At 38.3% G+C, this 15,809-nt stretch overlaps 1 protein-coding gene across 2 annotated transcripts in view; it reads right to left on the bottom strand.

Annotated features, from left to right (window-relative positions):
• KIF6 (kinesin family member 6) overlaps positions 1 to 15,809 on the bottom strand; it is a 440,420-nt gene that overhangs the window by 308,452 nt on the left and 116,159 nt on the right. For both annotated transcript variants that reach the window (XM_028120400.2, XM_088024363.1), the window contains exon 5: positions 12,714 to 12,823. In XM_028120400.2, the coding sequence (XP_027976201.2) occupies positions 12,714 to 12,823 (110 nt within the window). The remainder of the gene's footprint in view (positions 1 to 12,713; positions 12,824 to 15,809) is intronic.

The raw sequence follows: 15,809 nt of genomic DNA, 5'->3' as shown, positions 1-15,809 counted from the left end.
TTGATGAAAGAACCAAAGAACCAAATGAGAAATATTCCATGTTCATGGATAGGAAGACTCAATACTGTCCAGATTTCAGTTCTTCCCAACTTGATCCACAGATTCAAAGCAATCCCAATAAATTCCTAGTTATTTGTGGATATTGAAAAAATGATTCCACAGTATATATGGAGACACCAAGGACCCAAAAATAGCAAAAACAAAGTTAGAGGATCAATATCACCTGACTTCAAGATTTACTATAAAGCTACAGTATCAAGGCAGTGTGGCATTGGTGAAAGCATAGATAAACAGATCAATGGAACAAAATAGAGAGCCCAGAAATAGACCCACATGAATACAGTAAGCTGATGTTTGGCAAAGGAGTAAAGACAATACAATGGAGCAAAGATAGTCTCTTTAACAAATGGTGCTGCAACAACTGGACATCCACATGCAAAAAATAAATAAATAAATAAGGAAGAAAGAAAGAAAAAAAAAGAGCCATTATCCAAAATATAAAAAGAACTTTGAAAACTCAGCAATAAGCAAACAGACAATCCAATTCAAAAATGGTCCAAAGACTTTAACAGATCCCTTACCTAACAAGATATACAGATGGCAAATAAGCATACAAAAAGATGATCCAAATCTTATTTCATCAAAGAAATGCAGATTAAAATGAGATACCACTACACAAATGTTAGAAATGCCCAAATCCAGAACATTACCAACATCAAATGCTGGTGCTGGTGAGGAAGTGGAGCAATCTCATTCACTGCTAGTAGGAATACAAAATGGTACAGCCACTTTGGAAGACAATTTGGCTATTTCTTATAAAACTAAACATGCTCTATTAGATGTTCCATTCAACTGCTGAATCACTAAACTCTACCTCTGAAACTAATAATACACTATATATCAATTAATTGAATTTAAATTTTAAAAATTTAAAAATTTTTTAAAAAGTGAGGAAAGAGAGAAAATAAAACAACTAAGCATGCTCTGACCATATGACTCAGCAATCATGATATCCAATCCAGAAATCATGTTCCTTCATATTTACCCAAAAGGGATGAAAACTTATGTTCACACAAAAATCTGCACATGGATGTTTATAGCAGCTTTATTCATAATTGTCAAAACTTGGAAGCAACCAAGATGTCCTTCAGTAGGTAAAGGAATAAATTAATTTTGGTACATCCAGACAGTGGAATATAATTCAGCACTGAAAAGAAATGAGCCATCAAGTCATGAAAACACATGGAGACACCTTCAATGCATATTACTAAGTGAAAGAAGCCAGTCTGAAAAGGTTACATACTATATGACATTTTGGAAAAGGCAAAACTATGGAGACAGTAAAAAGATCATTGGTTGCCTGGGGCAAGAGGTAGCAGGGGATGGGTAACTAGGCCGTAACTAGCACAGAGGATTTTTAGGGCAGTGAAAATACTATATATTTGTCCAAACCCTCACAATGTACAATACCAAGAGTATTACAAACATAAGGTAAACTATGGACTTTGGGTGATTTTGATGTGTCCATGTAGGTTTATTCTTGGCAACAAATATATCATTCTGGTGAGTGGTGGGGAAGGCTATGCAGGTATAGGATTGAGAGATGTATGGGAAATTCTTGTACCTTCTTCTCAATTTTGTTGTAAACCTAAAACTGCTCTAAAAATTTAAGTCTTTAAGAAAAAAACTTGGTTTTAACTTTTTAAAAGACACACATGGTATATTAACAAATGAAATATTTTATCAGAAAAAGAACAAGTCCAAATTCAAAGCTGCAAAATATTCTGAGTGAATGTGATGAATTCTTGTTTCATTTCTCTCTGTTTCAGACATTTCTTTGCTCATCTTGGTTGTTTTTCCTTTCAGATAAACTCTGGACTCCTGTTTTTTAAAGTCTTTAAGATATTGCTTGGAATTTCACTGAACCTCTACATATAGGAAGAGCTGACCTCTTCAAGGTATTCACATTTCTCATTCAGAACCAGATTAACAGCTCTCCATTTACCTTCCAAGTCTTCTTTTATTTTTCACCAAAAAATGCACTACCTATATTGTCTTCACAAAGACCTGAACGTTTTACCTTCTTTTACTATTGTGAAAGGGATCTATTTTTACCATCGTTTCTTCTAACTGCGTTATTCCCAGGGCTTCCTTCTTGGATTGAGTCACATATGTACTAAAAGATAATAGGTGGCCAGCCAGCCTGAGTAGCATTGGTCTGATCTGTGGCTCACGGTAACTTTCACTTTGTATTTTACAGTCTTCAACTGTCCTAGAACTCAGTCTGAAAACACAAGGTCAATTATAGTCAGCTAAACAATACGTAGGCTAACCTGCATGGAAGTTTCAGAGCAGGGAGATTAATGAGTTACCTGTGACACTTATCACCTGGTCCAGATGAGCCCTCTAGCTCTCTGAGAGATCCTCTTCCCCTCACTCTAGATTTCACTGGAAAGGCTTTTCCCCATGCATCATCTGTCTAGGCTGGCTCAGCACTGCCCCCACCTCGGCAGCACTGCCAGCTCTTAGCTCAGTCAGAACTCCGATCTTGGCATATGCCAGTGAAATTAGGAGATCGTTGAGGGAGCAGGCTATGACAGGAGGTTATTGGTTGACATGGCTCCATTCATGAGACTATTGCAGCTCTAAATCATTTTTATGTCTTTTTTGCATGTACACACATTATTAGCTGGACAGTTGAGAGCAGTTGTGTTTTGCAGAAGTTTCTTGTGGTGTTTCATGTGGATGCTGCATATTCCAACTAAATGGTACGTTCATTGAGGATAAACAGACAGTATGACTTCTTTGTAATGCCCCAAAAGAGCTGAGATTCCTGCAATATAGTAAGTGCTTGGTATATATGATGCTGACACTCTCAAACAGTTGTAATCATTTTTTTCTGTATTGTTGAGCTGTAATAGTCAGATGGGCTTCCAAACCCTGTGTATTCTTCTAAATGACAGAATAAAGTGACCAAGGAAGCCTAACCAGTCAATACTTTTTTAGGTAATCTTATGGTTTTGCTTTTATACTCAAAATTTAAAACAGATTGAAAAATTACATTGTATCAGACCAAATCAAATGATTCATAGAGCAATTATGAAGACTAAATGGACAGAAAGTCAAAGAAAAACAAATCCACACTAACACATAATTTTAAAAGTGCATTTCAACTCTTAATCTTAGAAAAAGAAACTGTATGCATTTGTTTATATGTATCATATGAGAAAGATGGAATAGATTTAGGCGACAGTGTTTTCCCTGTCCTTAATTAATCTCAAGTGACTAACAACCCTAAATATCACAGATATATTTTTACATTCCAGATGTAGGAGTGAAAACGCTGCATCTGTTTCTTCCCATCCTTCTACACATCACATATGAGGCAACAGTTGGTGAAAGCTAACACCTCTGTTGTGGACTGAATGGTTGTGCCCCCACAAAAACTTGTATGTTGAGCCCTAATCCCTAATGTGATGGTATTTAGAGGTGGGACCTTTGGTAGGTAATGAGGTTTTAGATAAGGTCACAGGGTGGGATCAGCGCCCTTATAAAAAGAGGAAGAGAGACCAGAGTGCTCTCTCTCTCCACCATGTAAGGTCACAGCAAGAAGGCAGGAAGAGAGCTCTCACCAGGAGCCAAACCTGCCAGTTCCTTGATATTGGACTTCCCAGTCTCCAGAACTATAAGAAATAAATGTCTGTTGTTTAAGTCACCCAGTTTATGGTATGTTGTTCTGGTAGCCGAGCTGACAAAAATAGCCTCCTATATAAGACATTTCAGATGTTGAGAATGATCTCTTCCAATTGGCCATTCAGAGTACAGGTTATTAGGCTAGTGGGACAGGCTTTGGGTAGAAGTGTCATTTTGGGGCTGGAAAGGTTCTCTATTCCCTCTGTTAGGTAATTGACAATGTTCTATTTCTTCAAGAACGTAGTCCCTGGCCAATCCATGAAGTTCATAGAGTGTAAGTGACCATCATTAGTCACTGGTCACTTGCTCAGACCATCCTCTAAGACAACAGCCCCATTTCTCAAGAGGTTGCCTTCCAGCTATATCAGTAGTTGACTCAGTTGAAGATTGGAGTCAGTTTTAACTTTGAGATCTATGCTTAAAGTCCAGGAATCTCCAAAAATGCTCAATAACACAAATGAAAAATATAATGCAATAGGTAGGAATAAGAACTGAAGGACCCAAGGCACCTGGGAGGCTCAGATGGTTAAGCGTCTGCCTTCGGCTCAGGTCATGATCCCAGGGTCCTGGGATCAAGCCCCACATCCAGCTTCTGGCTCAGCAGAGAGCCTGCTTCTCCTTCTCCCTCCGCCTCTCCCCCTGCTCATGCTCTCTCTCTCTCTCTGTATCTCTATGTCTTGAATGAATAAATTAAAAAAAAAAAAGAACTGAAGGACCCATGCTTCAGCTAAAGGCACTAAATTAAAAAATTTTAAACATAAAATGTGTAGGCCAAATAAAGTAGATTTGCTACCCATCCAAGAGGAGCACTGAGCATAAGCGGAAATGCAGACTTGCAAAAGGACAGAGTTTCCTGAGGCCAGAGAAAAGCAGGTGAGTGGGAAGCAGGGTGGGAGGCAGCAAGTTGGGGGAATTCATATTTGGCAGCTTCTGTCTGAGGTAAGGATACAAGTGGCTTGAAAGAAAAATGGAGCAGGTAGTACATGACAACAGAGACAGACATTTGATATAATTATTGTGGGTAATTGGAGAAAAAGCACTCGGTACATGAAGATATTGCTTAGCAGACTGAGGGCCTAGCTGAGCTTGGAGACCATAATGTGGCAGATATTTTCCTCCAGCCTTCTCTGAACCCCCAGGTGGAAATCAGTATCTTCCCATGTACTGTTAAAGAACCCAGGGCATCTTATCACTTAGTATGTATGAAATGGTATGAAAGGTCTATCTGATCATGTCTGAAATGATCAATTTGTGAGTCTGTTCTATTAGACTAAGTTCCCTTTGAGGTAAAGAACAGGTACTCTCCAAGCCTTGCAAAGTGTTAGACAAACAACAGACAGAGCTGAACAGGACTCAAAGCTTTGGCTCACACAAGAGGCTCCAGAGGCCTGAAGCCCAGAAACCACAGTCTGCTCAGAGCTCAGATGGAATGCCAGGATACAACACGGATCTCCAGGGCAAGAGCATCAGCACCCCCGGCTTTGATGCTTGATGGACGGAGGTTGATATCCCGGTCCATTCTTGGCAGACAGGGAATCTTAGGGAAATATCACATTATCTATGTGAACCTCAATTTAGTCATCCATAAAACATAGATTAGGATACCTACTTCCTCAAATGAGATACTGCATTTAAAGTCCCGAGGACAGGGACCAGCACACAATAGGTGCCCATCTCCTTCTTTGGAGAGATTTTTCTGGTATCTCTAAAAAGAACTTTTCCTAGGTGTATGAGGGAAGGGATTAATACAGACCACCTTCATTAGAATCACCTGGGATGCTTATTCGAACATATTTGAATTTTCTGGAGGTGGGGGGCCAGGAATCTGCATTTTTAACAACAATCCAGGTGATTCTCATACATAGTTATAGTCTCATTCATAGTTAAATGTCAAGCCACTGGATTATGTATTCCAGTTCTGTCCCTCCTTTTTACTGCCATTGCCAGCTAAATGGTCCTAATCACTTCCCACAACCCTCTGGAGTCTGACTCCCATCCATCTCATTCCAGCCCTACATGCTACTGACTGATTTTTCTTAAAAGGTGGTTCCAATCTGCTATGCCCTTGAATAAAAAAATCTCCGAGAGCTACACCTTCTTGCCAAGTCCTTGCATTTCTGCCTTTCCAGTCTCAATGTTCTTACCTACTCCCTTACTGGGGTCCAGTCAAACAGGTCTATTACCTATGACAGAATAAGCTCTATGCTTTTCCCCACCTTTGCATCCACATGAATGCCACATTCCACTGCCCCAAGTCCTACCCCTTCCCTCAAGGACTATATCATGTACCCCATTCTCTGTGAATCTCTGATCACTTGATCTAGTGTGATTTCTTTCTCCTTCAAGCCCTAGTCATTCTTTGTGCCTCTCTTATGATGGTTTTCATATTCCACCTTATGCTATTTTGTACTAGGTTTACCTACTCAACTGTGAGTTCCAGGAAAGGAAAGACTATGTTAGTAAGCTTGTTGCCTCGCACAAAGTGTGGAATCAAGCTGGATCTCAATAAATGTTTGTTAAATAAATGAATGATTCTACATGACTAGACTGTAAGCCATGAGGACAGACACTGTGCTTTAATCTTTTCTGTAACTCCTGCAACACTTAACAGTGTTTCATATCTGGTAGGTATTAGAAATGTGATGAATTAAACTTAACATTCATCAACTTTTATTTTTTCCTTTGATGACAAATTATTTTACAGCACAGCCAAGATTTCAATACTGGATGCTGGAGTTTACTGACTTTTTTCTAACAGTGACCATCTTTGAAACCTTAAGTCTATTATGCATCCCTATTTAGGAATACTAAAATTACACTAAAGTAAGGTGACTATTTCCTTATGGTTAAGACCAGTAGTTATACTGTTTTACTTCATAAGACATACTTAGATTCTAACTATATTCCCTTTATAGCATATGACATAAGGACTTTCAAAAATAGATGTTTTATTTTCATTTAAATTACTAAATACAGAACACATTAAATACACATGTCTCTATACAAATATATAGACACTTTTTTAAATTAAGCTTTGTATTTTGTGATCATTGTAGATTTGCATGCATCTGTAAGAAATAATGTACCCATTACCCAATTTTTCCCAATGTTAACATCTTGTAAAATTATATTAAAATATTATAAACAGGACATTGGCATTGATACAATCCACTGATCTTATTCAGATGTCCCAGTTTCACCAGTACTCATGTGTGTGTGTGTGTGTGTGTGTGTATGTGTGTGTGTTTTAGTTCTATGGAATTTAATCACATGAGTAGTTTTGTGTATTCACAGCCACAGTTTAGATACAGAATAGTCTGTTACCACAAGGATCTCTCACTGGCCTTGTATAACCATTCCCACTTCCCTCCCTAACTCCAGTCAACCACTCAGCTGTTACCTACTTCTATAATTTTGCCATTTAAAAATTATTCCATAAATAAAACCACACAGTGTATGACCTTTTGGGATTGGCTTTTTCACTCAGCATAATTCCCTCGAGAGTCACCTAAGCTGTTAAATGGATCAATAGTTCATTTCTCTCTGCTGTTGCTATTTTATTAACTAAAGGTCCATAGCTTCTGTTAGCGCTCACTCTTGGTGGCATATATCCTGTGAGTTTGGATGAGTGCATAATATCATGCAACCACCATATGCACTAGCTTGTCTGCCCCCAAAGCCCCTGGTGCTTCACCTATTCATCCTCTACCTCTCCTCTCCCCAGCTACTAGCAACCAGTGATCTTTTTACTGTGTCTATACTGCTGCCTTTTTCACAACATCTTATAGTTGGGATAATATAGTATATAGACTTTTCATGTCTTTTTGTGGCTTAGTAGCTCATTGCTTTTTATTGCCAGATAATATTCCACTGCATGGATGTCCCACAGTTTGTTTTTCTATTTGCCTATGGTGGGGCATCTTGGATGCTTCCAGTCCTTGGAAATGATGAATAAGGCTGCTATATCCACTTGTAGGCAGCTTTTTGTACTGATATAAGTTTTCAATTCATTTAGTTAAATACCCAGGAGCATGACTGCTGGATCATATCCTAAGAACTATGTTTTATTTTTTAAGAAACTAGAAATTGACTTTCAAAGTGGCTGTGCTATACTGCATAAATGAGAGTTCCAGTTGCTCTACATTCTTGCCAACATTTGGTATTGCTAGTTTTTTAGGTTTTTACCATTCTAGTAGGTGCCTAGTAGTTTTAATTAGTGATTCCCTAATGACAGATGATGTTGAGCATCTCCTCACATGCTTATCTACCATCCATACATCTTCTTTGGTGAGGTGTCTGTTCAGGTCTTTTTCTCATTTCTTCATTGGATTGTTAGTTTTCTTATTGTTGAGTTTGAAGAGTTCTCTGTATATTTTAGATACAAGTCTTTTACCAGACATGTGTCTGGTAAATATTTTCTCTGTCTCTGGCTTATCTTTTTATTCTCTTGACAGTGTCTTTCAGAGAGCAGAAGTTTTTAATTTTAATGAAGCTTAACTCATCTATTTTTTTCTTTCACGGATTGTGCTTTTAGTGTTGTATCTAAAAACTCCTTGCCAAACGGCTACAGCAACATTTGCAAAAAGCAATTGACTTTAGTCCGGTACCCTGACATCATATATACAAAGTCTGCAGGCAGTCTATGGGCAAATGCTTCAGAAACAGCTTAGAGTTGGAGCTCATCAGGATGTAAAAGAACAAGAAGCAGAAAAGGCAGAATGCTCATAAGAAGAGCATCCAGCTGGTGATTTGGGGGAAGTGGTGTTGCTGCTCAGTGGTAAGAAACCTGCTATTGATGGCTATTATTATGCAACATCAAAATTACCTTGGATTTGATTACACATGGCTATGCCAAGTACATGAATGTGGAAGTGATCAAATCTCTATATTGTCATTGTCCCTCAAATGGATGACTGCAAGAGAGAACCAAAGTCAACAGACATTTTACCTCCTGTTTTTTTGGATCATGTTCAGAGTGTTTGGGACATTCCAGCTCACAACAATGAAATCAATCAACCAGACGGATAGGATTGCAGAGTTAGAGCTTGTCCCAGTTCAAGAGTGTGTGAAACCGAGATTAACAGTACATACTCTTAAGACAACCCAGGTACAGCAAAAGTCACATTCCATTATGAAGAATTACTTGATAATCTTAGTAAAAGGCAAACCTAAAATCCCCAGAAAGCCAGCAGACTCAATATCAGCCAAATCTCATAATCCCCACACCAAAACTGCAATTCTTGAGTTGTTTTGGAATTTTATAGTACTGAATATATTTGGAGCAAATAGGCTACACTCCTGGGATATGGGAATCTTCTTTCATAATGAGAATCTTCTCATTTTCATTTTAATGAGGTTTGTTGTCATATAATTATATCCCAAAATGTAAGATAAGAACATCTCTCTGTCCACTTTTGTATAGCTGTGGGGGAGGGTGGTAGTTCTCTGAAAACATCTGTTTTGTAACTGAGGTCACTTCTGACTTGAGTCGGTGAACTGGTTCTCCAACAGGAGGACAAAGCTACCAAAGAAGGAGCAGTAGTTTAAGATAGAAAGCTAGTGACATCTACAGAGACAATGTGATCCACTTTGAGAGCCATTACTAAATGTCAGGCATGCCAGGAAACATAGAGACATACAGTGAATGAAAGCATTGTCCTTGCTCTCAAGAGGCTGAAGGCTCTTTTCTAGGAGAAAAATATAAAATATCTACATCACTTCTTATTTTTTGTGAGGGGGAAAAGAGTCATCAAATAAATCCTATCCTGTGAGGTCACCAATCTTTGAACCCTAGACATTGCAAGTTGGAAGGTTGTTAAATATTATATAACCCAATGGCCACATTTTACAGACAATGAGAAACCTAGAGGGGTGCCTGGGTGGCTCAGTCGTTAAGTGTCTGCTTTGGCTCAGGTCGTGATCCCAGGGTCCTGGGATCAAGCCCCGCATCGGGCTCCCTGCTCAGCGGGAAGCCTGCTTCTCCCTCTCCCACTCCCCCTGCTTGTGTTCCCTCTCTCGCTGTCTCTCTCTCTCTGTCAAATGAATAAATTAAAAAATCTTAAAAAAAAAAAAAGAAACCCAGAAAAGTGAAAAAAAAAAAGTCTAAGATTGCAGGGTTGGGACTAGAACCCAAATTTCCTGACTTGTAATCAAGTGTTCTTGACTTTATATTACACTGCCTCTCTTAGAATTCAGTGACTTTTCTCACTCCTGCTTCTCAGTCAGACTGTGTCTCGTTATGTCAATTAGACTCTGATTCATAGAGCTCATGCTGTTTTCTCTTTCATGCCCTTCTTCAAAAAGTCTACTTCACAGTTTCAATTTGACAGATAATTTTTTAAAATATTAAGAACTTATTTTGGCCTACACGGTAGAGAGACTACCAACTCAAGTAAGGCATGCTTCCCACCTGTGAGGAATTTTTTTTATAAACATCAGGTAGGGTACTCTCAGACACCAAAGTTATATATGTATGTGAAACTTATTACCACCACCCAATCAAGTTTTCTAACAGAGATCATCTTTTTAGTCAATGCTTCCTTAATTCTCTGGGCCACACAGTAAAATCTTGAAGCTATTTTTGCTACTCTGGCATGAAAGTGGGAGTATGTGGTTTTCAATCCCTGCTGTACCATTAACAGATCAGTTCTGAAACCCTGGGCAAGTCATACCTCTCTGGGTTTACTCTCCTCAATTAGGAAAATACAGAGAATGAACTTGCTATAATTCATCTTCTTTTCAAATCCAAGCAAATCCAAGGTGAGAGGAATAATCAAAGTATTTTATTTCTAGCTATCTATCATCTATTTATTTATTTACTTTTTAAAGATTTTATTTATTTGTCAGAGAGAGAGAGAGGGAGAGAGAGCACAAGCAGAAGGAGCTGCAGGCAGAGGAAGAAGCAGGCTCCCTGCTGAGCAAAGAGCCCGATGCAGGGCTCGATCCCAGCACCCTGGTACCATGATCTGAGCCGAAGACAGACGCTTAACCAACTGAGCCACCCAGGTATCCTGTCATCTATTTTTTTTTTTTTTATGTATATCTCTCAAATTTCTCTCTACTCCTCTATGTTTGTCAGAGCCAAACCCTTCATTTCTGAATTATTACTAAGCAGGCTTCAAGCTCTTCAGTGTAGATGTGACTTGTTAAAAGCATTTTTAAGCAAGATTTAGCCTAGAGGTCCAGGTTACACTGGAGACTAGAAAACTAATTTAAAAGCCTATTAGAATAAAGATCAATCTCACAGCAAAAGCCTGTCATTCAAATACTTCAAAAGTGGTCCCTCAAAAAAAGGCTATTGGCCTTTCTGATTTTATTTCACGTGCCTCAACACAGGGCCTTTCTGACCACATCTTCAGGTTGTTTTTTTAAAATTTAAATTCATTTAATTAGCATATAATGTATTATTAGTTTCAGAGGTAGAGTTCAGAGATTCATCAGTTGCATATAATACCCACTGCTCATTACATCACAAGTGCCCTCCTTAATGCTCTCACCCAATTACCCCATCCCTCCACCCACCTCCCCTCCAGCAGCCCTCTGTTTTCTAGAGTTGAGTCTCTTATGGTTTATCTCCCTCTCTGATTTCATCTTATTCTATTTTGCCCTCCCTTCTCCTATGATCCTCTGTTTTGTTTCTTAAATTCCACATATAAGTGAAATCACATAATTGTCTTTCTCTGACTGACTTATGTTGCTCAGCATAATACCTCTAGTTCCATCTTCATGTTTTTAATGTTGCTGTTTTTAACCTTCCTTTGAGGGACTTCTTACCTTTCTACAAACTTAATTCCAAAAGCTTCCTTAAGATCAATTTCTTCCATGGAGTCAGATTTTTCCTTTTTCTTCTTATATTATTTAATTAACATAAATATTTAGAGTACCAACAATAATCCGCCTTCCTAACTCCCTCTAATGAATATAGTTGGCATAACAGAGATGATATGTAAAAACTCTAGTCAACATTAAAAGGAAAAATACATATAAAGGTGATGTAAAGAGTATAACTTATTTTCTTTAGTATTTTCTCTTATTTCCTTTGCAAATTAAAGCAAGCAACTGGTTGTTGGTCTTTGTGGTAGAGGATTAATATATGTTTTTAAATTGTTTTAGAATATTTAATAAGAAAATTAAAGTACATTTTCTTGGCTACCAACTCCTGATATATGAAGATGTCTGGACAAAAGGATATGAAGTATTACCATTAATATGTAATTTAGGCAGATATTCAAACAAGCACAAGCAGTGAGTAATGTTATACAAATGCTGGCAGGGTAACTTAGTAGGTAAGCTCTGAAGACTATATTTCAGTCATGATGCAATCAGTGCCAATCTGACCAAATGATTGTCAGTGTCAGTCTTTTTTTTTTTTCTAAAGATTTTATTTATTTGAGAAAGAGAATGAGAGAGAGAGAGAGCACATGAGAGGGGGTAGGGTCAGAGGGAGAAGCAGACTCCCTGCTGAGCAGGGAGCCCGATGCGGGACTCGATCCCGGGACTCCAGGATCATGACCTGAGCCAAAGGCAGTCACTTAACCAACTGAGCCACCCAGGTGCCTCTCAGTGTCAGTCTTAATAACAGTAGAGAAGCAATGAGGAAAACAAAGTTTTGTTTTCTCTCTTTCATATTGTCTTATTGCTGCCTGCGCCCTAATTTGAATCTCCTCTTCAGAGAGAGGCCACAATTAGAGGAGTAAAGGGTTTGATTTGATAAGAGTAAAGCAGTACTGGCATACCCCACTAGTCCTCTCAGCACCCACTCCGAGAACATCCAGCGCACTCTCTTGCACCAACTCCAAAGGAGATTTTCCCCAGAAATGGGTTTCAAGCAATTTTAATTCCCATCACCACTGTCTGTTGGTCATAACTGAAAAAATATCCATTATGTTACAAAAAGATTCTGTTATCCAGTATTTGTTAATTATGATTGAGACCAGAAACATACAAAGTTTCAAAGGAAACAATTGAAGGGAACATCTGAAAGTGATTTCTCCCCCCTTCTTTGTTGTTCTGCTACTCACGGCAAATCTTCCAAACTGGAGGCTTCATGTCTTGGATCCAATAGATCATAACCACATTCATTGTAGATTTCCAAATAGGAAATGTGCGTTGTATGTATTGTGCTGCTGTCCTGATTGGAAAAGGGGAAGACATTGTTTAATGGCTATAAATAACCATTCAGCTTAGAGGAGGATGAACACATTTATCACTACAGTTCCTCACAGCTTTCTCTCCTTTACTCTCTTCACTTTGTATGGTTTCCATTTTCAGTTCGTGACACTTTCAAGTTGCTAGTTACCATATGCATGAAGCTTTTTTTTTTAATGGCCGACACCCATGATTACAAGCAACTTTAGTCTGTTGTTGTTTTTTTTTTATTGGTTCCACGTTATATATACATGAAGAGTCAATATACACTTAAAATGAGCAGAATGGTTGCAGAACTGTATAACACACTATTTTTTTACTTTCCAGACCCAAAAAAAGGTTACTATGAAAAAATAAACTTATATTCTGTGAATAGCCTATTCATAAAAGAAAACAGAACTGTGGCTTCAGTTTTAAAACTTCAGTAGCAAAAGAGTTTCCATCTTCAATCATAATTCTTTTTTTTAACTTTTCCAATACTCAAAATTTCTCATGACATAAATAGGTAACAGACAATAGTTGATAATGGAAAATGAATCCCAGGGGACAGAAATACTTTAGATCAATCAGGTAAGAGTAAGAGTAGATATTCACAGCTCACTGCCTGTATCTTATCTGTTGGGTGAATTTTCCTGGCCCCTGTGGCAGATCAGGGATACTGAGCTATTGGTTTGAGAGGTATTTTCTGTGGGTCATTGCTGGTGAAGTGCAATGACACAGGCATCAGTGTCATTAGGATAAAAGTTAAGGTGACAGGTCCTGTCTCAGTTCTGTCAGGGGACAAAAAGGACCCACTCTCTCTGAGATGGAATAAAATGGAATTTTTTCAGGTCTCAAGAAAATTCCAGGCTCAGTTTTCAAGACCAAGTATCAATTAATAGCACCTTCTTCTCGCTTCTCCCAAAATACAAATTCTTCCACTTTGGCAAATAGAGTCCTACTTCTTGTAAGGGGACAATATATTTGTGCCTTATGGCAAGAAGGTAGCAGATTGTCAGAGAAGAGAATTTGCTCAGGATGACCTTCCCATTGATTCTCACCCATATCCAAGACAATCCATTTGACAGATACTATTCAAAGGGAGAGATGACCAAGTCACAGAGACAGCGGAGAGAACTAGGATTCCAACTCTGCAAATCCAGGGTTGGAATCCCAGTCCTGCTTGCTATGAGCCCCTGTGATATCAGGCTTCAGTTTCCACACCCATTAGTGAGGCAGTTGAATAATGAATCCCTATGTGTTCTTCAAATAAAAATTAATATGATTCTCTGGTCCTAACGTGACTCAAACTACCCAAAGAAAAACACCAACATTTCATAAAAACAAAACAACACCTGGAAAATTAAGGTAACTCTCAGGCAGCACATGACTAGAGTACCACACTCAAACTACAGCTGAAATTCCATGTTCTGGTGGTTTGGGAGGGTGACAGCATGGACTGAGTCTCTACTAAGCAAATTTCTCCCAAGCAAATGCTGGAAATCCTCCCGATGTGGGCAACCCTGGGGGCTTATCCTACCTAACACACGGCCTGTCGATCAGATTAGGTTAGTAAAGGCATCATTTCAACATCATTCTGTGGGTTATAACTTGGCTTAGCACAGGTATCAGAGACCATAAATACTAGGCAGACTCTTCATGGCCTTTAGTCTAATCCAATTTTCCCTAAAATGTCCCATGAAATAACTTGTGGAAAAAGTGTTCCACGATCAACATATATGCTGTCCCTCTCTAGAAGATTCTCTGAGCATGTTAAAGGCCATGGGGGATCATTTATGAATTTCCTGAGATCCCATTAAAAGCAATGTATTTCTTTTTTGGGGGGGCGGAGATTTCTTTTTATTATGTTGTTAGTCACCATACAGTACACCACTAGTTTTTGATGTAGCGTTCCATGATTCATTGTTTGTGTATAACACCCAGTGCTCCATGCAGTACATGCCCTCTTTAATACTCATCACCGGGCTAACCCAACCCTCCACCCCCTCCCCTCTAAAACCCTCAGTTTGTATTTCTAAAACTTATCTGACCATATCTGAAATATCCCATCTATTATAGTTTGAGATTTTAGCAGACAGTTCTGGGCTCATCTTAGCATCAGAAAAAGCTGGGTTTGAACCCTGGATCTGGCATTTATAACTGAGTGATCCTGCATTATCCACAGCTGTTTAATTGCAGAATTGGGGAGAATAACCCTTATCTTGCAGAACTGTTGTGACAGAGAAATAGGGTTCTGTACTTAAAATCCTGCCAAGAATGTGTGCCCTGTAATAATCCCCAATAAATCCTTGCTGCTTCTACAGCTATTATTATTGCTATTGTTACTGTTTTTATTGTTTCTAAAGGCCTCCAAATGGAGAATTCAGTACATGAATATAAAAGAGAAGGCAAAGAAAGGCAAAAACAACAGCCAACTTGTATGTTCATCTGCAGTGGAGAAACTCTTTCTTCCAGAAAGTAGAAGAAATCATCGTAAGTCAGGAAAATGGCAAGTCCACTCCCCTGAGATAATGGGGATAATGCCTTGGGCTCCTCCAGCTTCTGCATTTTCTGGATTTTCATTGGAATGCACACTTAAAAGTCACTGAGCAATGTGGCAAGCTACCTTTCCTTATTACTCCTTTTTTAGTGTTTAGGATTGCCAGACTGTAATATAACACACATGTTTCCTGCAGACAGCCTTTTCTCCTGCCCCAAAACAAGTCTGAACCTCACAATATTCAAAAGTAATGAATTCTAAATATTATTACAAATAATAATAATATTTAATAATAATAAATAATAATAATAAATAATAATATTTAAATTAAAATTAAATTCTAAATATTATTCTAAACTAAATGGAATCAATTGTCTTCTTTTAAAATCACTGCAAATGTGCTCCTATCACATTCACAGGCATTTTAGGAGCCAGGTTGCAATTGCTCTTAGTTTATCTTGAAATAAATACTTTGCATAAGTCAAATATT

Source organism: Eumetopias jubatus, unplaced genomic scaffold (assembly GCF_037043125.1).
Source record: "Eumetopias jubatus isolate StellerSeaLion01/CBP00866 unplaced genomic scaffold, mEumJub1_p1.0 scaffold_6, whole genome shotgun sequence".
NCBI lineage: Eukaryota > Metazoa > Chordata > Mammalia > Carnivora > Otariidae > Eumetopias > Eumetopias jubatus.
The sequence above is the reverse complement of the archived record's forward strand: the minus strand, read 5'-3'. Positions and strand labels throughout refer to the sequence as shown.